Here is a 24,556-nt window from a genome sequence, read left to right on the forward strand (position 1 = left end):
ATTCAGTGCATGAAGCCCAGACCTGCCTACAGTATAGTTATTGCACACACACCTGTTTGATACTCTATCAGAATTGTCATGTGTCATTCCAACATACAACAGCTGAATGTTAAGAGATGTGCTTAGCTGAGATGCTTAGTTGATGTTGGCACGGGTTATGTAATATGAAGACACTTGGGCGAAAAGGATGCATTGTTTATGCATAGTGAAGCATACTTTGCTTGGAGTACTTCGGGCCAGTTTGCACCAGGTCACAGACCAATATTGTAGAGCCGCTCTCCTCCTCCCCACCACACCTTTGGGTTAGATTGGTGCCAGGAAACTGCTTCTTGGGAGTTGGTGGACATTGATCTTGTCATATACAGTAGAAGGAACACAACAACATGCAGATGACTGAGATAACAAATCGTAACACACTCTCATATAGAAGAGAACCAGTACGCGGTGCAGTTTAGTTTGTCTACAGCTACTTCCTGTAGCTTACCATTGACCTAAATGTTCATGAAGGACATTCTGCATTCATGTTGTAATCCATTTCACATTCATGTTGTAGCCCATTTTGCAAAAATAAAGTAACCCTATTTAGCTGGCCGACATAACGTCCCATAAAGTAGAGTGCTATGTGTAAAATGGATAGGGAAAGGTGTGTCAGAAATTATTAGGTTAGAGAAAGGGATAGCAACTTTCAGCACCATTACTTGGTTGTCGACGATATCCTGCGAAGGGAGGATAAGGGGTGAAATTGAAAGATTGGTGATACATCATACACATCTATGTATTATGCATACAGATGCATGTGCAATAGTCACAACTCATATTGAAAGAGGAAATTCCCCTGGGCCTGGGTTAAAGTGTAAAGTCTGTTTCTGCTAACTGACGCGTGCATTGTACACACTGTCAACATGCACACTTCCTCATAGTGTAGGGCACCAGCAACCTTTGGAACGGCTAAACATACAGAGACAAGGAGAGTACGAACAAAAGACTTAAGTGAAATAAAAATAAAGGAAATAAAAAATATAGGTTGAAAGTAAAGAGGTAAGGAAGGACAGAATTGAGAGAGAGTGAGAGAAAGTTATGGGGACTTCAACTTGACATTTCCTCTAGCAGTGGTGTCTGCCTGGGTAGAGGTGAATGGAGTAGTTGACCTACAAACCGAACCAAGCAGTGGATTGTTCTATCAACCACAATTTGAAGACACGATCAGTGGATATACCTACAGATTGATTCTGATTGGGCAAGAGATTGCACCTTGGTGAGTACCGGTATGTTAGTCGGTCTGACCCATTTCAACTGTGTTCTACATGTGTTGAGTTCAAGGTTGCACTACGCAGCATTACCTGTGGGATTCTGGTCTAGGCCTATGATTAGAGGCACAGAAATTTGTTGCACCAGCCAAAGTAAAGCTAAATGGATATTGGTAAATACACTGTAAATGTAAGATAAATACCTGATAGAGAAAGAGAACAAAAACCTGAAAATAATCACTAAGTGTATAAACTATTGCACAGTTTGTGGGGTGTTACTAGATCAAGAGAAAGTGTATAGTGCATTCTGTTTTTAACAAATCTTGATCATTTTTGCCATAGCAGATTTCTTTAGAAACATCTCAATAGTTGTGTAAGAGGCACATTTAAAATATTTTGATATCTCACAATTTCCCGTCAATAAACATCACATGATGGGAAGGGAGAAGAAATGTGTGATCTACTTGACAGGATGCTGGTGCTATCAAACAAACCCAATTTTACTTTTACTTCCTGTGGTTAGTGGTAACAGCACAACCACCATGTTTGGTGACTTCCTCTTGTTATAACGAAATCAAGACATCAGACTTGCCATAAATACAGTCTTATTTGAGTACATTTTATCCATATGCTTTATTCAAAAATAACTATTTGTGCCACAGGTGGTTGTGACTGAAACACAAGGCTGTGCCTCCATAGGTTTGGGTTACACTCTGCAATGCTGATGGGAAAGGGAAAGGGGGATACCTAGTCAGTTGTACAACTGAATGTATTCAACTGAAAAGTGCCTTCCGCATTTAACCCAATCCCTCTGAATCAGAAAGGTGCGGAGGGCTGCCTTAATCAACTTCCACGTCTTCGGCGCAGGGAACAACTCACTATATACAGCAAAGAGCAATACTTTACTACATTGCAGCCACTGTAAAAGCCCAATATATAGCCTTAATTAATTGTTAGCTCAACTGAGTTAGCTTGTTGCATGTAAGCTTTTTATGAACACATATGATCAAATAATACAATAAAAAGGTAGGTAATAATAAAATAATACATGACAGAACTGTAAAGGTCATCGTATGTAATGGACCAAGGCACAGCAGGTTGAGTGCTCATTTTAACGTTTATTAGAACACTGAAAACTAAAACAAGAAAACGAACGAACAGTAATGCAGGCTACACAACTTCCCACCAATCCCATGACAAAAACACCCCTCTTAAATAAGACCTTCAATTAGAAGCAATGAAGAGCAGCTGCTTCCAATTGAAAGTCAACCCCATCAACTAAACATAGAAATAGAAAGACTAGAACATAGAAATATACTAACAAAACATTAACCAAAACCCTGGAACACTCTAAACAAACTCCCCTCTACATAAACACATATCCCAACAAACTCCGAACCACATAAAACAAACACCCCCTGCCACGTCCTGACCAAACTACAATAACAAATAACCCCTTTACTGGTCAGAATGTGACACAGAACAATATCGTGTTAGATGTGTGTCTTCTTTCCTAGTGTCCTAACATTACACAACCACGAGTTGCAGCATACAGCAAGCGCACAATATGTCAGGTTTGTTTAGATAAGCTTTGAACCTAATCTTCAGTCAGATTACCAGCAACTACCATTATTTAGGAGATGAGGTAAAAGAGAGAGAGCGAGAGAGTTAACACCAAGTCAGATATTTTATTTGCCCTAATACACTTCAGTGGGTGAAAAAGCAGGTGTTCATGATACTTAGAAACCTGTTATTGGGATAGTGAATGACATCGACACTGGGACTAGTAGGGGCTTGTCAGTTGGTGAACTCTGGTTAACTCTGCTTTTAGAAGGAGGGTAGTGTGTATGAGAACAGGACACAGAATCTGACCTAAGTTAATTTCACACAATCTGGAATCGACCCAAATGTTGAGTCTGGGAATAGGTGCAGTACCTACAGTAGGCTACTGGTTAGATTCAAAGTGAGCAGTGGACAGAGAGCCCCAGGGTGGGCGAATGTGTACAGGCCAATCCAGTCACTGAGAGTTCAGACACACAATGTCCAGCCCCCGAGTTCCCAGAGGCTTAAAATACCCCCTCAGTGTTTGCTCTTGCGAAGAGGGGTGGTCCTTGTCTTACACACAGTTACATTTCACTGGACAGGGGATCCCAAGAGGACAGCATGACCCAAATGTAGAATGTACGGTTAGGAGCAATTCCCTCTATACTCAGAAAAACACAGATGCAGATTCTATACTGAACAAAAATGTAAACGCAACATGTAAAGTGTTGGTCCCATGTTTTATGAACTGAAATATGCACAAAAAGCTTAAATGTGTGCACAAATTTGTTTACATCCTTGTTAGTGAGCATTTATCCTTTGCCAAGCTAATCCATCCACTTGACAGGTGTGACATATCAAGAAGCTGATTAAACAGCATGATCATTACACATGTGCACCTTGTGCTGGGGGCAATAAAGGCCACTCTAAAATGTGTAGTTTTGTCACACAACACAATGCCAGAGATGTCTCAAGTTGTGAGGGAGCATTCAATTGGCATGCTGACTGCAGGAATGTCCACCAGAGCTGTTGCCAGAAAATGTAATTTAATTTCTCTACCGTAAGCCACCTCCAACATACTTTTTGTGAATTTGGCAGTACGTCCTACCGGCCTCACAACCACAGGCCACGTGTTACCACGCCAGCCCAGAAACTCCACATTTGGCTTCTTCACCTACGGGATCGTCTGAAACTGACCACCCAGACAGCCGATGAAACTGAGGAGTATTTCTGTCTGTAATAAAGCCAGTTTGTGGGGAAAAACTATATAAACTGTAACTCAGTAAAAAATTTGACATTTTTTATTTATATTTTTGTTCAGTATAGTTATTGTTTTGACTTAGGTGTCAGTAGAAATAGACCTGGATCTATCATTGAAGTGAAGGGTTTGTGTGTTGGCATTCACACTCTATTAGCGTCCGATTTAGCACACAATTCAGAACCATCATATTATCACATTATGACAAAGATTAGGAAAAGACACTGAAGACTCTGTCCACTTGTTTATGATGTTATATAGGCCTACTGGGCCACTAAATATTCCATTACCATCACAGGGCATGCTACACCCTGTTCGATTAAAAAAGTGGTAGTGGAACCCAAACTGTCATTCTTAAGCTACAGCACACAACATTCCTACAATGTTTCCACAACCACGCTAGTTTTGGAAATCCCAGACCTTGGACCAATGTAAGCTAGACAATGGCACAAGGTCTTGGGACGATGTCAGATTCTCATTTCAAAAGGAGAAAACATTTTGCAGGGAGGGTCCTCTTCAGACAACTCTCAACAGATCACGAGTTTGGTTGAAACGGGTTTAAAATGCGGTGCTCATGTTTAGCTAGGGCAACAAGCGGATACGGCAGTGACGTCACCGGTGACGCACATCCCATTTCCGACTCGTCCTCTCTCTCCCAATTGACCCCGGAACTTAAACAGACATGTAAGTCGGAACATTGGGGGAGGCAACCCGTCTGTCTAGAGAATAGAACCAGGCCATAACGTTAGCGTCCCCTCCCAACGCTGTGGGGTTGTATCACCAGGGAGATTTCCCATGGGGCATTCCGTGTCCTGTCATTTTGGTCAGCTATAAATAGTATAGCTAGATGCATTCCCATCCAGACCCATGATGTGCACATACAGTCTGTGTCTCTTGTACAGTACGGAAACTGACAGGCAGACTGATGGGAGAGCATGAATACTGGATAGTAGTGACACAGGGATGACCTTCACGAGACAGGGAATCAGGTGCTTGAGGTCCAGGAGTGATGCTGCTATGACATTCAGGGACGGTATCCCGGACTAAAATCAACAACCAAAAAAGTATCAATGCAAACAATCTTAAGTAGTTGAAGTTGGATGTTGACATTTGAGTCATTCCTTTCAATTAATTGTATTTCTTTTAAAAAAAAATCGAAACTATTTCTCCCCCTCTCTTCCAGACAAAGAGAGCTAGGATGGAGGGAGAGAGGCCTCATAGAAGAAGCTGGAGCTTTTCCTCTTTTTATCCCAAACGTGAGCATCCATGTCATCCTTCTATTCACTGGGCCAGGTGTTCAAAACAGGCAGATGGCACTTCCCTTGACAAAAATCATTTTTAACTGTCTTGACGGTGTGTCATTGTAATCATTTATTAAATAATATTTATTAATTTATTATAATATTATTTTAGCCAAGTTTATACATACAGTACTTCATCATTACTGTCCATTTTTCGAAACTGTGATTAAACATTCCTTCATATACATGTACATCACAGAAGTTTGGTGTAATTCCAAAAGAGGTTGAAGTAAAACTTCTTGATGCTTAATGTCAATCCAAGGTAAACAGCTAACAGATGGCCAAGACACTGGATTTAGACGGAGAGGGCTGCAGTTCTACTCCTCGGTGCGCGAGGCCTCAAGAAACGGTGAGTGGCCATCACCTAAACATCTACCATCGCTCTCTCTTTCTCCTTCTCTCTCTGAACATGAACAGTGTTATACCGAACATGCAAGTAAAGGATGAATTGTTGTTGTTCTTCTTCTAGAGAGGGTTCTAGAGGAGAGGGAGGAGGTTGATGCTCCTGTGACGGGCGCCTCAGGAGGACCCACCCATCTGGTCCAGCTGAGGCCGATGGCTGACCGGTTAAAGAGTAAACATACCTTACTATTCACCTAACTATTCTCAACATCATGGATGCTATGATCAAATCAAAGCAAATGTTATCTGTCACATGCTTCATAAACAACAGGTATAGACTAACAGTGAAATGCTTACTTCCTGGCCCTTCCCAACAATGCAGAGAGAGAAAAAAATAAATAATAGAAAAACATAATAACACTATATACACAGGGTACCACTACCGAGTTGATCTGTAGGGATACGAGGTAATTGATGTAGATATGGACATATTGGTAGGGATAAAGTGATAGGCAACCGGATAGATAACAAACAGTAACAGCAGCGTATGTGATGAGTCAAAAGAGTTAGTGCTTAAAGGGTCAATGCAAATAGTTAAATAGTTAACCAATAGCTACGCGGGCAAACTATTTAGCAGTCTTATGGCTTGGGTGTAGAAGCTGGTCAGGGTCCTGTTGGTTCCAGACTGCATCGGTACCGCTTGCCGTGCAGTAGCAGAGGGAACAGTCTATGACTTGGGTGGCTGGAGACTTTGACCATTTTTAAGGCCTTCGTCTGACACCGCCTGGTATAGCAGTTGTGGATTGCAGGGAGTACAGCCCTAGTGATGTACTGGGCCGTACGTACTACCCTCTGTAGCGCTTTGCGGTCGGATGCTAAGCAGTTGCCATACCAAGCGGTGATGCAGCCAGTCAAGATGCTCTCAATGGTGCAGCTGTAGAACGTTTTGAGGATTTGAAAGCCCATGCCAAATCTTTGCAGCCTCCTGATGGGGAAGATCTTGTGTTAAAAATAGGAGATAGAGAGAGGGCAATTCATGGTGAGAACCATCATTATGGAACTATTAGTGGCATTTGATCATGTAGGCTACTACCAAAATACAAGCTACTACCAAAATAATAGTTCAAAATACAAGTTGGTAACATCTAGGAATGAGTTTGGAGACCTCATGTTGGTGTGTTCTTCAACTTCCTCTCACTTGCAATTCAGTCATATATCATTGTTTTTATGTGCACTAGTAGGCCTACATAACTGTACTGAAAACAAGAAGTGTCACTTTATTTATGGCTGTGAACCAGTAATATTAGGCTATTCAAGGAAGAAAACTTAAAGAATAGGGGTGAAATATGTTTTGTCTACTTTTCTTTAAAAGAAAACAACAGTGTAATTACTTGAATTATGAATAATTTGCACCTAAGGTCATGTGCTTGATGATTAGTCATTGTTTACCTGAGTAGGAGAAGCACACCTGTAAAAGTATAGAGTGGATTCGATTAAACTGGCCCGGGTTGCACTGGGTTATGGCCCATCACGTGACTGGGGCGAAACCGGTGAGGGAGGAGCGCCCTGCTCAAATCGAACAGTAATCTCTTTTCCATAAAATATATGTTAGAATTTCAAAATAGTGAATCCCCTCATAAAAAGGCATGTGCAAGACAAACAGCTAACATGATGAGGGTCACATTCCCCTACTCAGACGTTGCATGCATCAACCAATGCCACGTCATCGACTGTGCCATCGAGCACCAGATTGCTATAACATATGGGTCGTGCTCCCCTGCTGACACATACCATATCTTACAACGTCTGAATAAGTATTTTATGTAACAGCTAACCACATATGTTATAGCAATCTGGTGCCCAACGGCACAGTCAATGACGTGGCACGCAACCATTGGTTGATGCATTCCACATCAAAGCAGGGGAACGGGACCAAGACGTGGTTAGCTGAAACGTAAAATACCTATCCAGGCGTTGTAAGATTTGGCATGTTTCAGCAACGCCTGGAAAGAGAAACGCGCCCGAAATCTTGAGGCTCCGTATATACCCATTTTATTAGGGCTTCACATGAAACCTATTTTTATTCTTAGAATATTTTTTTCTTGACAATGTCAACTACCTCATTACGCTACCCAAGAATAGTAAAGCCCCTTTTACTGGCTCAAATAGCCGACCAGCCAGCCTGTTACCAACCCTTAGTAAACTTCTGGAAAGAATTGTGTTTGACCAGATACAATGCTATTTTACAGTAAACAAATTGACAACAGAATTTCAGCATGCTTATAGGGAAGGACACTCAACAAGCACAGCACTTACACAAATGACTGATGATTGGCTGAGAGAAATTGATGATAAAATGATTGTGGGGGCTGTCTTTTTAGACTTCAGTGCACCTTTTGACATTATTGATCATAGTCTACTGCTGGAAAAATGTATGCGTTATGGCTTTACACCCCCTGCTATAATGTGGATAAAGAGTTACTTGTCTAACAGAACACAGAGGGTTTTCTTTAATGGAACCCTGTCAAATATAATCCAGTTAGTCAGGAATTCCCCAGGTTAGCTGTTTAGGCCCCTTGCTTTTTTCAATTTTTACTAACGACATGCCACTGACTGAGTAAAGCCAGAGTTTCTATGTATGCGAATGACTCAACACTATATACGTCAACTACTACAGCGACTGAAATGACTGCAACACTCAACAAAGAGCTGCAGTTAGTTTCAGAGTGGGTGGCAAGGAATAAGTTAGCCCTAACTATTTCTAAAACTACAAGCATTGTATTTGGAACAAAACCCTAAACCTCAACTAAATTTTGTAATAAATAATGTGGAAATTGAGCAAGTTGAGGTGACTAAACTGCTTGGAGTAACACTAGATTTCAAACTGTCATGGTCAAAACATATTGATGCAGTAGTATCTAAGATGGGGAGAAGTCTGTCTCTAATAAAGCGGGTCTCTGCCTTCTTAACAACACTATCAACAAGGCAGGTCCTACAGGCCCTAGTTTTGTCGCACCTTGACTACTGTTCAGTCGTGTGGTCAGGTGCAACAAAAAAGGACTTAGGACAATTGCAATTGGCTCAGAAAAGGGCAGCACGGCTGGCCCTTGGATGTACACAAAGAGCTAATATTAATAATATGCATGTCAATCTCTCCTGGCTGAAAGTGGAGGAGAGATTGACTTCATCACTACTTGTATTTATGAGAGGTATTGACATGTTGAATGCAGCGAGCTGTCTGTCTGAACTACTGGCACACAGCTCGGACACCTATGCATACCCCAAAATACATGCCACAAGAGGTCTCTTCACAGTCCCCAAGTCCAGAACAGACTATGGGAGACACACAGTACTACATAGAGCAATGACTACATGGAACTCTATTTCCACATCAAGTAACTGACGCAAGCAGTAAAATTTGATTTAAAAAACAGATAAAAAACACCTTATCGAACAGCGGGGACTGTGAAGCAACACAAACATTGGCACAGACACATGCACACACACACACACACACGATAACATACGCACTATACATACACATGGATAGATATGTGGTAGTAGTGGAGTAGGAGCCTGAGAACACACAGTGTGTTGTGAAATCTGTGAATGTATTGTAATGTTTTAAAATGGTATAAACTGCCTTAATTTTGCTGGACCCCAGGGAGAGTAGCTGCTGCTTTGGCAGCAGCTAATGGGGATCCATAATAAATACAAATACAAACTCAAGCATAGATTGGTAACTTTTGTTCTAATTTGGCACACAAAAACTAGAGGCCATGCGTAACTTGGTCAAAAATAATGTCACTGGTCGTCCTATAGGTGGCGCTGTTATAAGCAGTCTCACTTAAACCCTCATATCCACGCCCCGTTTGACCTAGAGACTTCAAACTTTGTTTGTAGGTATCTTTCCTCATGCTGGCCAAATTTGCCTTAATGGGACTTAATGAGGTCTGTCAGGATAGATTTTCGTCTTTATTGAAAAAATATATATATTTTTGAAAAATGTATTTTCATGGACCATATGTCCAAATATCTCCAAGTGGATTGGTTAAAAGATGGCTGAGTTATTTATAAATCAGGAAATCAGATTTTACGTGTCCATTTAATTCCTTTGTAATTCCACTGCATAATGGCCTATCAATTTGAAACTGTTTAGGGTCATCAAAGACATTACCATGATGAACCATGTTAAGTTTGGCATTGATGTCTTATAAAATAAGGAAACTATTAACAATTCACTTTTTTGATTATGCAATACTAATGCTTAAAATAATCATAAAAAATCTTCTCATGAACTAAAAGTCAGATTCACTCCAAATGTTGTATCATCACAATAGTCCCTAAAGAGTTTGAGAAAATAGTGTTACTGCATTCAAAGATGGCCACACTATATCAGTAGATTCATATTAGCACATACACTAATATGAAGAAAAAAAATACTTTAAAAAATCTTCTTCTCATGAACCATAGGACCAAATTACAGCATGGTACATGTCTTAACTTAGTTTGAGAAAATCTAAGTGTTGGCTGAGTTATTGACAAATCCAAAATCTGATTTTATGTGTCCATTTAAACCACTGTAAATCCACTCCACAGTGGCCTATCAACTTGAAACTTGTCATTGCTATCATGGATGTCCTTAAGATACATTTGGTATTGTGTCAAAAAACAAGGAAACTATTAACAACTCATTCTTCATCTGCAATCATCTTCTCCTCGTGAACCATAAGTCAGATTCACTTCAGATTTTGGATTTAGACTTATTACATCGTCTTTAATGGTTTTGAGAAAAAATTGTTGCAGCATTCAAATATGGCCACACTGTACCTATAGATGCACGTTAGCACATATGCTAATGCTAAAAAATACTTTAATCTTCTTATAATGCCATCACTGATTGCACATAATGTAGGATAGTTCTTACAAGAGAGTGCTTGCTGTTATCCAACTGATCTTGTGTCCTTTCTGTCATCCTGTGAACCCCGCTCATTGCTGCTCGCAGCTATATTTTTACTATTGTCTTCTTGACTCACGAGATGCAATAACCTGCAATTCTACAGTTACTATCAAATTAATAGTTATACAAATTTTAGCGCGTAATTGTATCCGATGAAGCACATCCACGTGAAGGGAAAAGGGTGACAATTGCTAAAACATAGGCGCGCGCATGCGCACAGTTACAGTGCAGATCGACTTCCAGCGACGCCAACACGTGAACGTGTACTCTCCTTACGCTACAAACGGAATGAGGTCGATAAAACAAATAGTCTGAGGAAACGATCCAGGGAAATAAGATAACATTGAGTGTTAAGCCTGTGAGAGCTATGAGTGGAGATGAGGTGAAGAGGAGGATTCGAAAAACACATGGACAAAAACATATGAAGCAGAGATGGAGTGAGTAGACTGTCATTACATCAGCCTAATTTATAGTCTTAAAAATGTAAGTAGTTTTCATCAACTGTAAAAGCTGTTTCAATGAAGTCACAACTCGCGGTCCGACTCCACCAGTGCTATCACAACATTGTAGCTGTGTCATTTTCGGCTTAAAAGTTTATTTGCCGTGGGAAAATGCTTTTCAATGACAAAACTCTTGTTGAGCGAAGTAAATAACCTGAACAGTTTTTCAATGACAAGACTCTTGAGCGAAGCAAATAACCTGAACAGCTTTTCTATTGATTTAACATGGTGTGGCCACTACGCATGAAGCTGGACTGAGTAGTCTATGATGCCGCGTTCAAAACAACTGGGACCTCGGAAATCTTTGACTTGAGTACGTTCAAGACAACTGAGAACTTGGGAAAAATCACTTTGAACGGTCATCCAACTATGAATTTCAAGTCGGGAACTCGGGCATCTTTCTAGGGCTCCGACTTTCAAACCTGAACATCACTGACGTCATGATTTGACATCGTTTTTTCCCCGAGCCGAGTTCCCAATTGGATTGAAAGCACCATTATTGCACCTTTCCACATGATCAGGACACTGCAAGAGCTGGCATGAAAAGGCCTTGGGAAATGTACCTCTATCCATTGATGTGTGAGGGCCCTGTACTCCTCTAATTATACCATTATCCAAAATTATACATGGAGAAGATTGAAATACTGCTAGTTTTTAATTCAACTGCTGTTTTTGTCATTAGGCTAGCTAATGTTAAAACAACCCATTGGATTCAACAACACTTCCTGTAGCTACTCACCCCAACATTAGGCCGTCGCTTTGAATCCAATGGGCTGTTATAGCATTAGCTAGCCTAGCATGCTGATGGAAACGTCCAGTTTTAATACAAAAAAACGAGCATTATTCCAATCATCTCGATTTACCATTCATCATTTCGGGATAATTAGGAGAGGAGTGACATATTCCATTCCTGGATTAAGGCATGTTTCCCAGCCAGTGGAATTATATGTATATGTATCTAACAGCACTATATTTGTTGGGGGGTTTTCTTCTTTCTAACATTGTAAATCACTTCCTTGTTGAAACATACATTCCATATGTTTCCACCTCACTTGTGATATGTCTTTACTATATTGTTCTATTTGTAGCCCAACTGTCTGCTAGTTTATTTCCTTGATTTAGTAACCCATGTTCAGTGGTGTAAAGTACTGAAGTAAAAATACTTGAAAGTACTAATTAAGTAGATTTTTGGGGTATCCGTACTTTTATATTTTTTACAACTTTTACTTTTACTCCACTACATTCCTGAAGAAAATAAGGAACTTTTTACTCCATACATTTTCCCTGATACCAAAAAGTACTCTTTACATTTCGAATGCTTAGCAGGACAGGAAAATGGTCCAATTCACACACTTATCAAGAGAACATCCCTGCTCATCCCTACTGCCTGATCTGACTGACTCACCAAACACAAATGCTTTGTTTGTAAATTATGTTGGAGTGTGCCCCTGGCTATCCATAAATTAAAAAATCAAGAAAATGGTGCCGTCTGGTTTGCTTAATATAAGGAATGTGAAAGGATATATACTTTTTATTTTGATACTTAAGTATATTTTAGCAATTACATTTACTTTTGATATTTAAAACCAAATACTATTAGACTTTTACTCAAGTAGTATGTTACTGGGTGACAATTGGGTACTTTTTCCACCACTGCCCGTGCTACAGATGATCCCTCCCTTTGAAGGCCATTGCACCTTTCAAATAAGTTGCAGTTGGTCGACTAGTATGGCATTACGGGGACCTTTCACAGCTGACTGCACATATTAGGGACTGGAATGTGGCTGTTGACACAAAAATGAATTAGGGACGAGTGAGACTGGTTTGGTGTACATTTTTGAAGCCGCAGGACCAAAACCATGAAGCATGGACTTTAGCGAACTATTATGGTCATATCTCAAGTGTAATAATACTTTAATAGATTACATTCAGGTAAAGGTTTAGGGAAGCAGAGAGGGAGTTTGAGAGCGAGAGAAAGAGGGAGTGAGTCATGCCAGAATAAAGTTACCTATCCCTCTTTGGATGGAGTTGCGGCTTGCTGGCTGCCAGAGATGTTGTTGTAACATGTTATATAGCCTGAGGGGCAGGGAGCACGCCCTGTGATGGAGAATGGCTGTTACACCTACGCAGTATGGAAGCCTTGCTGTTCTTATATTCTTCTAATGCAATTTTCCCAAGCCTCTTTTCGAGTAACCCAGCCAGTTCCACTTATTTTATGAGTTCCAGAACTAGCCCATCTGATTCAAATACTGAAGGGCTTGGTGATTAGTTGACTAATTGAGTTAGGTGTGCAATTTTAGTAAAAAAAAAAAAACTAAAGTCAGTATTTGTTCAGTGTTTTAGGTCTGAACGAAAAACCTCATTGGCGGTTCAAGTGTGTTTCCTGTATTGCACTTTGAAATTGGTGGTAAATAAATGTGTAGAAAAAGGTGGTTGGACCACATCCAATTGCTGGACAGAAAAAAAGCTAAAGTAATTTCCCAACTGTCGTGTTTCCCAGCAATTTATTTAGACCCACACAGAGCTTATCATACTGTGTCAGGTCCAAATGATGTGCCTAGTAAATGTGTCTGCAGTGCAGCTAACAAGAGAGCCATTTGAATAACTGTGAGAGGAGGCGTAAATTTGGCGAGAAACGGTCGGTGTTCTGGTAAAAATCTGTTGAGTAGGTATGTGATAATGATTAGGTAATGTTTCATCTCTTTCTGCGTGTTCAAACAATTGTGATCATACTGACACTGTTGAACTTAGATCAGTATGGATTAAACGTAGGAGCTGTGGTAGGTTTAGGAATTAGAGGACTAGTCTCTAAAAGACAGCGTTTGTTTACATCTTTCTTTTGGCAGCTCAGGAACTAGTGGTTGGAAAAGCAGTGGCATGTATTCGTGGATGCCAAGGGAAGCCAGGCTTCCCTAAAATAATGACCAAGGAAAAAAACATGAAAAAAACATACAAAATAACTTATCTTTCATCTCTGTGTTTCATAAATGTCCTTCAATAGGCTGAATGTATCTCACCGGAGAAAGCATCCAAGCAAACAAAACAACTGTCACGAATCCCACCGAAGGTGGCTCCCCTGCCTGCTCGAGCGGTGCTCGGCGGTCGTCGTCGCCGGCCTACTAGCCACCGCTGATCCCTTTTTCCTTTTCTGTTTGTATGGTCTTATTGGTTGCACCTGTTCCCTATTGTGTTTCTTGATTTGTGTTTATTTAAGCCTGCTTAGCCCGCCCAGGTTTGTGCGGGATTACTTTTGCTGTCGTTGTATTTTTTGGATGTGCTGGCTTACGCCGTGTATTCTCTCTCCGGACTGTGTGCCCGTTGTTCTGGGTTGGTCGTTTGTTTACGCGTCCGTTTGTTTTGGCGTTGACCGTTTTGTGCCGGAAAGAATAAAGGACATATTACCTTACCTCTGCTCTCTGCGCCTGACTCCTACCACCACTCCTAGTATCCCGTGACAACAACACCCCTCTGTCTTTGTGTTGCCCATCTATGCTGTCTGGTCAAAAAGTGTATGACATTGTTGTCACCCATAGCATTGAATGCAAAGGAAGCCAGCGAGCATTTGGCCTCGCTTGATAAAAAAAATCTAAAATAATAGCTCAACTGAGTGAGCTCACCTGTGAATGGTCCTTGCGCACCAAAAAAAAAGTGTCACGGGAAGGCAGTTTGGATTTGGCATCACACCAATCACATCACATTTGAATCCAAACGTAATTTACAGAATTTGAATTGTTACATCTCGTGTCATTGTCCTCCTGTGGCTAGCTAGCTAAATTGTCCCTTTCCTAAATTTGCCATGGATAGGGATTTGGACTTGTGTTATTACTTCTCCGTACTGGCCAATAATTATAATAGCGATACTGATCCAACCACCCTGAGGAAGGCACAGTGATGCCGAAATGTTGGTGTTTTACCCAATAAATTACTGGAAGTTTATTCATATGGCCTGAGAGGATGGAAATTCAACATGTAGCTAGATGTAGTAACCTTAGGCTAATGTTAACTAGCTGGCCTGGCGCATTGTTGCCCATGAAAGGAAGTTAGGCTAGCAAGCAAGCATTTTAGCCAGGTAGCCTAGGACAACACAAATTTAAAGCGTATATAACAGAGTCATAGACTGTTTAGGCAACATGAAATAGGCTGACATTGGCGTTTCTCTACAAATAGGGTGAGTCAACATGTTTTTTCTACTTGCACGCATGCACACACACACACACACAGTTAAATCAGTACCATGGACAGCCACATAATATTTAGCTTACGCTAAATGGACTAAATCGTTTTTGGTATCTTTTAGTTGTCACTGTATTAGACTAAGAATAGGTGATTAGATGATGAAATGGTGCTGGAATAGTGGAGGCAGCGGCTATTTTCTTTGACTTGTGGTAACTCGTGGTTCTAAATCAATAGTCCGAAAAATGTTTTGCTTGACCAAATTAACTTGCTTGACTGTTTGTTACATGCAGTATGTTTTATGGACTTCACCGGACAGATGTTGCTCTCCGGTTTTGTGATGAAACAAAGATGTGGTTGAATTTATTCTTCCACTGTGTCTTATTATATTGGCCTAAGGCTGAGACATCAGTCTCAAGTCATATGAACAGGTTATAGAGAAAACGACGTAATTATCACAACACATAGGTTGTGATACAGTGCATTTGGAAAGTATTCAGACCCCTTGACTTTTTCCACATTTTGTTATCCTTATTCTACAATTGATTTTTAAAAATCGTCATCAATCTACACACAATACCCCATAATGACAAAGCGAAAACAGGTTTTTAGAAAATGTTGCTAATTTATATAAACCAGAAATATCACATTTGACATAATTCAGACCCCTTACTCAGTACTTTGTTGAAGCACCTTGGGCAGCAATTACAGCCTCGAGTCTTCTTCGGTATGACACGACAAGCTTGTCACACTTGTGTTTGGGGAGTTTCTCCCATTCTTCTCTGAAGATCCTCTCATGCTTTGTCAGGTTGGATGGGGAGCGTTTTTCAGGTCTCTCTAGAGATGTTCGATCGGGTTCAAGTCCAGGCTCTGGCTAGGCCACTCATGGACATTCAGAGACTTGTGCCGAAGCCACTCCTGCGTTGTCTTGGCTGTGTGCTTAGGGTCGTTGTCATGTTGGAAGGTGAACCTTCAACCCAGTCTGAGGTCCTAACCTGCTCCAGAGCGCTTTTCATGAAGGATCTCTCTGTACTTTGCTCTGTTCATCTTTACCTCGATCCTGACTAGTCTCCCAGTCCCAGCCGCTGAAAAACATCACCACAGCATGATGCTGCCACCATGCTTCACCGTAGGGATTGTACAGGTTTCCTCCACACGTGACCCTTGGCATTCAGGCCAAAGAGTTCAATCTTGGTTTCATCAAACCAAATAATATTTTTTCTCATGGTCAGTCCTTTTGGTGCCCTTTGGCAAACTCCAAGCTGGCTGTCATATGCCTTTTACTGAGGAGTGGCTTCCGTCTACCATAAAGGCCTGATTGGGGGAGTGCTGCAGAGATGGTTGTCTTTCTAGAAGGTTCTCCCATCTCCACAGAGGAACTCTGGTGCTCTGTCAGTGACCTATCAGTTTCTTGATCACCTTCCTGACCAAGGCCCTTCTCCCCCGATTTCTCAGTTTGACCAGGCGGTCAGCACTAGGAAGAGTCTTGGTGGTTCCAAGACTTTTGCTCTGACATGTACTGTCAACTGTAGGACCTTTATATAGACAGGTGTGTGCCTTTCCAAATCATGTCCAATCAATTGAATTTACCACAGGTGGACTCCAATCAAGTTGTAGAAACATCTCAATGATGATCAATGGAAACAGGATGCACGTGAGCTCAACTTTGAGTCTCATGGCAAAGGGTCTGAATACTTATGTAAATAAGGTATTTCTGTTATATTTGTAGTAAAATTGCAAAAAACCTGTTCAGTTTTTCATTATGGGGTATTGTGTATAGATTACTGAGGAATTATTATTTTTTAAATCCATTTTAGAATAAGGCTGTAAAGTGGAAAAAGTCAAAGGCACTGTATGGCTTTTCTTTCCTGGCTTGGCTTCCCCAGTGATTTTACCCAAGCACCACTACTGTGGAAAAGTAGGCCAAGTCGCTGACGAGAGCAAACGCATAACTGAAAGCTACTTAGCTACTTATTATATAGCTGAGGTGTGCGTGTATTTGACCTTGTGCTTCCACAGTGCATAACGATGAGCAAGCATGGAAGTGAAATTTGGCACTTGTTCAGTCAGTTGGCTGGCTATGGCACTAGTGTCCATTACTGGTTTAGCTGTTACACACACATAGACACTAGTTAATGCCTATTGTGTGACTCGACACATGAAATGGCAAACCATATGGTAATTTTGGCAGTAAGCCAACATCCATTACTTCCTAAGGTAGTGGTGTTGGATCAGTATGTATGATCCGTATTGAAATAACGTAGAACCTCTGCTGTTGTGGAAACGTTATGACAACCCAGTTTCACAGCATTCACAGAACTACCTGCGTGAGTTGTGTTTTGACCTGCGTGTCTTTTCTCCTGTCCAGGTGAGCAACCTCAAAGCGCCGCCAATGGGAAAGAGAAAGACGCCCTGTCATTTGACCTCAGTGAGTAGCCCCATTGGGCACAGTACACCTTTTTAATTGTGAATTTACCTTTAGCTCTAGCAGTGTGTTCAAAAGTGGGACGTCAGGGGAAAATACACACATTAGAGATGACATAATAATAACTCTGGAGGAACCCGTGGAGAGAAGCATCTAGCTGCAGATTATGCGGATCTATACCGCCTGGTCTGCGAATCTCAAAGTGGATGTTTGTGTGTCTCAGATGGTATCTTTGTATTTCATATGGTATGTGGGTGCTTAGCCTGAACTCGACATACCAGTCTGTGCCCTAGCTCTGGTCCAGGGCATTATGTTAGTGCGTTAGTATTGTAGTGATTAAAGTTGGGAGAGTTAGTGTTCAGGATGAATTTAGTTTTGCTAATTTGGATGCAATGTTAATGCCAAATCACTGGGCTCAGACCCTATTGTCCATGAGGAGTTTGGCTATTTGAGCCTAGATTAGTTAGCTGATGACTAAGCTATTAGGTCAGAGGAGCACAGTCCATATCGTTCCATTTGGTGCCTAATGAACACGATCCTTGTGTAGGAGGTACTAATGATCTGTTGGTCCTGTGGTCCCTTCTAGGCACCGTTCAACCCAGCGAGCATGAGAAGGGTGAGAGAGGTGCCATCAAGAGGCTAAGCACCATGTGGTCCTCATTCCGGGGCAAACACGACAAAGACCGTGAGTATAAGGCTAGGGATGAAAAAATGCATTACATTTTGCTGCCGACTAACCGACCTTTATTAAATGGTCAACAAAAAGCAAAACAAATTCTAAACAGTCAAATGACCTGCCCAACAGAAAATACTATACAAGGAATTTACATTTTTCATTGGGAGCTTCATGGAAACGTGCAACAATAGCAAGCCCATAGAACAACATTTTAAATTTAGGGAAGCTATCTTTTCACTGAAAACATCACCTTTAGCCAATGAGCATTGGATGCATCTATCATCACATTTGCAGACTAATGTAAAAAAAAAAAAAAAAAAACTAATATTCCTAACGTGATAAACAGATTGGATAGTCATAAATTAGGATTAGCCTATAATATAACTCAATCACTGTTTGCAAAACAAATGTGTTCTGAACAATGCGTTTTTTTCCCTTTGCACAGCCCCAGCTAGAGGAACATATTTTAGCAAGATCTGCCTTTTTAAAAACACGTTTCATGCAATTCTACGACACCTTGCATGACAGGGTAGCCTACTCTGCTGACAATGACGAAGTGACATCAATAAAAACGACCTTGTCTTGAATGCAACCATCTAATCTAGGCACACGAAAAGGTGAGATACACATTGTTCAATATGACGTCCAAATTATATTGTCCTAAAATAACTTTCCAGTGGCATTGACTCACCGGGAATGGGGATGTATATGCGCAATGCTCTCCGATAGTGCCAATAACATAGGCCGCTATTGTTCACTTTGGGAGTTGAGAATTTAAATAACTAAATACCTCTTAGACTTGTTTCTTTGTCTTTTCTCGTATGTGTTTTTCCAGCGATTGTATTTAGAAATATTTCGATAGGCCTAGCACTATTTTAGATGCGTTTCACTGCCTGCTGCAACGCAACACTCAGCTCTGGTATTTTCTGCTTCCAATATTGCGCACTTACATTTTACATTTTAGTCATTTAGCAGACGCTCTTATCCAGAGCGAGTGCATACATTTCATTAAAAAAAAATTTCTTCCCCCCCAGTACTGGTCCCCCGTGGGAATCGAACCCACAACCCTGGCGTTGCAAACACCATGCTCTACCGACACGGGACACTTCCCAACTAAAGTCTATGGGCTTGTGATTTAAAACAAACCACAGCTATTTCTTAAAATAAGTGAATGATCCTCTATGCCTAAATCATGTTCTCTGGTGTAATAATTTCAATGATTTCATTTATTTCTGTATAGACTAATAGAGTAGCTTAATTATATCATTCTGGCAAATTCAATTTACTTTTGGGGAAGCTAATCTTCCCCTAGACAATTGGATGTGCCACATATTAACAATCTTATTATTGAAAATAAAACTCCAGTAAAGAAGAAGCTAATAAAACGTAATTTTTGCCAAAATGCAATTCGCGGGAAAACACTGTTCTAAACAGCGCACCTAATACGAGCAGATTCCTATGTGACAGAGAAGAAAAATCTCTGAAATGTAGAAAGAGGGGGGATCATATAGCAACAACTAGGACGGGTTGCTAATATGACTAGGACTGTGCCTTTGGCTTCTAGACAACGAAAAAGTTGATATGAAAACCAATATAACAATAGAGAAATGCTGCTTAATGGCATGAGGAAGTTAATTGAAAATAATTGCCACCACGTTTCTATGGTTGGATTTTGGCTAGACTACTTTGAAGCAAGGTAAGACATGCTTCATTATTTGAAGGAAGGTAAAAGGTTCAGGTTTCAGACAATTATACTGCCTCAAACTCACATTGCAAAGTGGTGGGTGGCGCGCTGATCGCCTGCCTACGGTTGACTATGCACTCGAATGGCGAATGGGAGGCGCGCTTTAATTACGAGTTGAGATTGAGAAATAAAAATAGTAGCACTTTTTAATCATGGCCATGAAAACAGTTTAACACACGATTGCATTTAGGTTATTTGTTGTGCAATGTCTAGGTTTACAAAAGCACGTTTCACTCCAGTACCGGCTTTTTGAGGAACTGCTCTCACGCTGTCTAACAGGTGATAGCATATTCCGCTCCTCAAACTAGGCTCTGTATGCTGTGCGAGTGTGATAAATAAAATCCATGAGGACTAATGACTAATACACACGCGGCAATTTTAATTTGACCAAATTATGCAAATGAACCTATAGACTGATAAGCATGACTGGTCAAATGTATTTTCAGTGGCTAACCGATTCATGGTTAATCATTAACATCCCTATATAAGGCTCCACAGAAACACTTTGTTACTTAGAAACACTTCTTGTTTTCTATTAAGTACTTCCTATTTCACACACAATACTTCCTAATTTACCAAAATCAAGGCCCCGTCCAGAAATAACCCCTACCCACCTAGGGCATAGGCATTTGTGTACAGTAGATCTGAAATGATTGGATGGATGTGGGCTAAGCAGAGGTAATGGCCTCACCTTACACTCTGTGTAGCTAGGTGTTATTTTTTTGTTAGACAGGACCAACAGGTTTGCCTAACTCCAAAGTAAATTAGATCTTGACAAGTGTGACACTGAATGAGAATGGATAGGTGCAAGTCTGGTGTTGACCGCAGTCAAATTCCGTTTGACCGCAGTCAAATTCCGTTTGACCGTTTAGTTACGGTAACTAAACTTGCTTAATTGCCTTGTACTCTATTGTCCCTCTGATCACTCTGACATCAATGCAAATGTTTTGGAAAATCAAATCAAACACTTCATGAGAGTTGTGTGAGAATATCTCTATTAAAAAGGAGGATCCCATCAGCTTTCTATAGGCTAGGACTACTTTATTTATCAACTTTCCTAATAATAAGCACATTGCTGCGCTTTACAACAGGTGTATAGCCTACCTGGCTGGCATGAAAATGAACCACGGGAAAAGTGTCCTCGATTCGCTATTTAAGTGCGCAGATTTTTTTTCCAATGCCCCTGTTCCTAGACAGGTGCATGATAATGGTCCATTCTTAATCAAAACTAATTTCACACATATATTATTTAGTATATGTGAAGACATTCAATTTAAGAGTAGTCTGATGGGTGACAATATTAGCCTATCACTTGTGAATACAAACACGCTGGGCATCATTCAGAACTAAAGTGTCCAAATAACTTCTTAAAATAAGCACATGAATCCGCTTTACAACCAGTGTAGAGCCTAACTGGCATACATAGGCAGCACGTGAGTTTCAAGTTTGGGGAAGATAAAAAAAAAAAAAAGGCACCTTTTTATAATAATCGCATTTGCGGTCACTTTTGAGAACAGTGTATTCCCTCTAATTGATTCCATTTTGGAACATTTGCGCTTATAGCTTACAGCCGTGTGCGCATTGCTGCACTTATAATGTGAAGAAATAGGCTAATAGTTTATCAACATTTTAAGCTAAACGTTCTGATCTAGTACATCAGCCTCATTGCTTTAAAAAACAAAATTGATGTGAGTGGTTGTATTAATTTGGGATCTATCGCATCCCACAACTGTCCCAGAGTACGTTTGGAATATATATTTATTGCACAGAAGGACAAGTTGTCCAATAGAATAGGTAAACCTTTTAACTATGGGGGGTAGTCATTGACACAGACTAGTGCTTTTGCTGTTCATTAGGCCTACTCATCTTGTTGGCTGACAAAAAGTAGGCTAAATGTGGACAGTCCATCTAACATCTTCAATATGCACCTCGGAATTTGATAAGAGGGATGCACGCAGTTGCGTCCCAGATGTCTTTGTCTTCACTTGTAGCCTATTTCTTAGCTGAGATGCCTGTGAGAAGGACCTGGTCACGTGACAGACATTGGCTAATAAGAATTGAGATATCTGAGAGAGCCATGAGAGTGTTAGGTTCTTCGGTGCATGGCAGCCAGGAGAAGGGAATTATAATTATTATATTCAGCCCAAGGGCACAACGTCCACTTTGGCCGCAAAAGGCATGGATTCTTTTGGGGGCATTACGGCCACACAAGGGGGATGCCACCGGGAAATTCGAGGGCTGGTGAGAATATTATCAAGTGCTTGTCAAATTGGGAATGAGAGACTGAAGTGTGTGCAGCCTGCACAAGAAACAAATCAGAGCTCATGCCTTTCATGCACATTTTTTCAAATCATCATTAGTCGCATCATGCAGACTGTATTAATGTATTAAAAATCAACTAAAGTTGCATAAATAACTCTAAATGAAGCATATAGGAGAACCTGTTTCTTTGTTAACCGCTCAACACAGAGTAGCCACGTGCACTACCTTGGAAATCGTTTGGAGAAAATATCCTTTCGATTTTATTCAGCTATGTTCAATTGTATTCTTTATACTCTAAAATAATAAAAAATAATGCCACAGAATTTTAAGCATATCTTGTCTGCTAAATGAACTAATGTAGCCCACAGCCATATGGCATGGCCAGATCAGGGCCTAACGTAAGGACAACTCAGAGTATGCTATTCTGTTCTTCTGAAATAGACTACATTTTCTTCACATCATGTTTCTTTAGACCTGTCTAAAATAATGGGTTCATTGTGATGATGTAGGCTACAGTATATTCAATGAATTTGTTAAACTTTTTAAGGTCTGCGTCAGTGGCGAGTAGACTATGCGTGGAAGCCAAAAGATGCTAAATGTGTTTGTTAATTAACGGTCAATTACCATGAGACTGGCAGTTATTTGCTTGTTAATCACCGGCTGACAATTTCATAACCGCCACAGCCCTAGTTATGATTGATTCGGTTTTCCAGTTGTGCCAATTACCTGTAAGTTATTGCAGACCCAGTAATGCATTTGTTTAGCTTAGCTTTATTACTGGACTGCAGAGTGAAGGAAAAGCAGCCAACAAGTGCTCAGCATATGTGGGAACTTTTTCAAGACTGTTGGAAAAGCATTCCTCATGAAGCTGATTGAGAGAATGCCAAGAATGCGCAAAGCTGTCATCAAGGCAAAGGGTGCCTACTTTGAAAAATGTAAAATATATTTGATTTGTTTAATACTTTTTTGGTTACTACATGATTCCATATGTGTATTTTATAGTTTGGATGTCTTCACTATTATTCTACAATGTATAATTGTAAAAATAAAGAAAAACCCTTGAATGAGTAGGTGTCTAAACTTTTGACTGGTACTGTATATTAAATGTGGAGTGTAATGGGTTAGTCATGCCTTACACAGGGACTGTTGCCATGGTAAAAGCAGTTGGAGGTTAAACCTGTCACAGTAGGCTGAGTCACAGAACGGTTCTTTTGTGTGTGTGTCCGTGCGAGAGACAGACTGAGTTTGTGAGTGTGTGTGCGGCAGTGCAGCACAAAGAACTTGTCTGGGCAGCCCGGCTCTACTATTATTTCTAAGGAGCAATGGAGAAAAAAAAAGCAAGAGACCCGTAACATTTTCACAAAACCCTGAGGAGAGAAAAGATTAGCCAATATTTATCTTTGGTGTTGTTTGCTGTTCAGCAGGTCCTCTGTCAAACTGCTGCAGGGTTTACCCAACTGTAAACACACCATGTGGCAGAGGTTGGTGGAGGATGGGCTTGTTCTTTAGTTTCTAGACAATAAGTAGATTAAGAACTAAATGCGTCATCATTTCACATCTCAAAAACCCCTTGATAAGAATCTTTTAAAACAGGCTGGTGCTCATATACTTAGAAACCTCGCAAAACATGTTTTATTTTTTATTTTAGCATGGTGTCTGTTGCGCCTGTTTTCACTTTGCTGGTATGTGGTTGTTCTCATTAATAATGCATAAATAACATGCATGTATTATAAGTATCTCAGAATAATAAGTGTCTTCTGGCTAGTGATGAGTATTTTCAATTCATAGTGGTAATAAATGTAATATACATTTTTAATATACTTGTATAAGTTGTTGGAAAAACATTCACCTATCATAGCTGTTATATTCACACAAATCCTTATGGCTGGAATCACATTGTATGGTGCAGATTGTATGGTGCAACGGCAGCACAGGTATTTGTCAGTCGACCTGTATTGAGTTTTGCAAATCTCAGCCATTGTGTTTTTTGATTTGAGGTTGTCAGCACCAGCACATGAGTTGAGTTCAATTCAATATTCCGTGTTGGAAAAGTAACAAACAAACCGGATACCATTTTTATTGGCCACATTCCTGGGATTCTCCCTCAGGCAATGAGCAGCAATACT

General features: G+C 40.5%; 1 protein-coding gene across 3 annotated transcripts in view; it reads left to right on the forward strand.

The window, feature by feature from the left end:
• The first annotated feature begins 841 nt into the window (after positions 1 to 841).
• Positions 842 to 24,556, forward strand: part of LOC115166061 (DENN domain-containing protein 2D) — a 35,651-nt gene continuing 11,936 nt past the window's right edge. Inside the window, exons 1-6 of one of the 3 annotated variants that reach the window (XM_029719701.1) lie at positions 842 to 1,265; positions 5,231 to 5,303; positions 5,611 to 5,697; positions 5,818 to 5,922; positions 17,692 to 17,751; positions 18,335 to 18,433. In XM_029719701.1, coding sequence (XP_029575561.1) covers positions 5,246 to 5,303; positions 5,611 to 5,697; positions 5,818 to 5,922; positions 17,692 to 17,751; positions 18,335 to 18,433 — 409 coding nt within the window. In that variant the 5' untranslated portion in view covers positions 842 to 1,265; positions 5,231 to 5,245. Of the gene's footprint in view, positions 1,266 to 5,230; positions 5,304 to 5,610; positions 5,698 to 5,817; positions 5,923 to 10,858; positions 11,088 to 17,691; positions 17,752 to 18,334; positions 18,434 to 24,556 lie in introns of those variants that run through there. The other 2 variants (XM_029719700.1, XM_029719703.1) reach the window with 2 other exon arrangements.

This window comes from Salmo trutta, chromosome 28, assembly GCF_901001165.1.
Source record: "Salmo trutta chromosome 28, fSalTru1.1, whole genome shotgun sequence".
NCBI lineage: Eukaryota > Metazoa > Chordata > Actinopteri > Salmoniformes > Salmonidae > Salmo > Salmo trutta.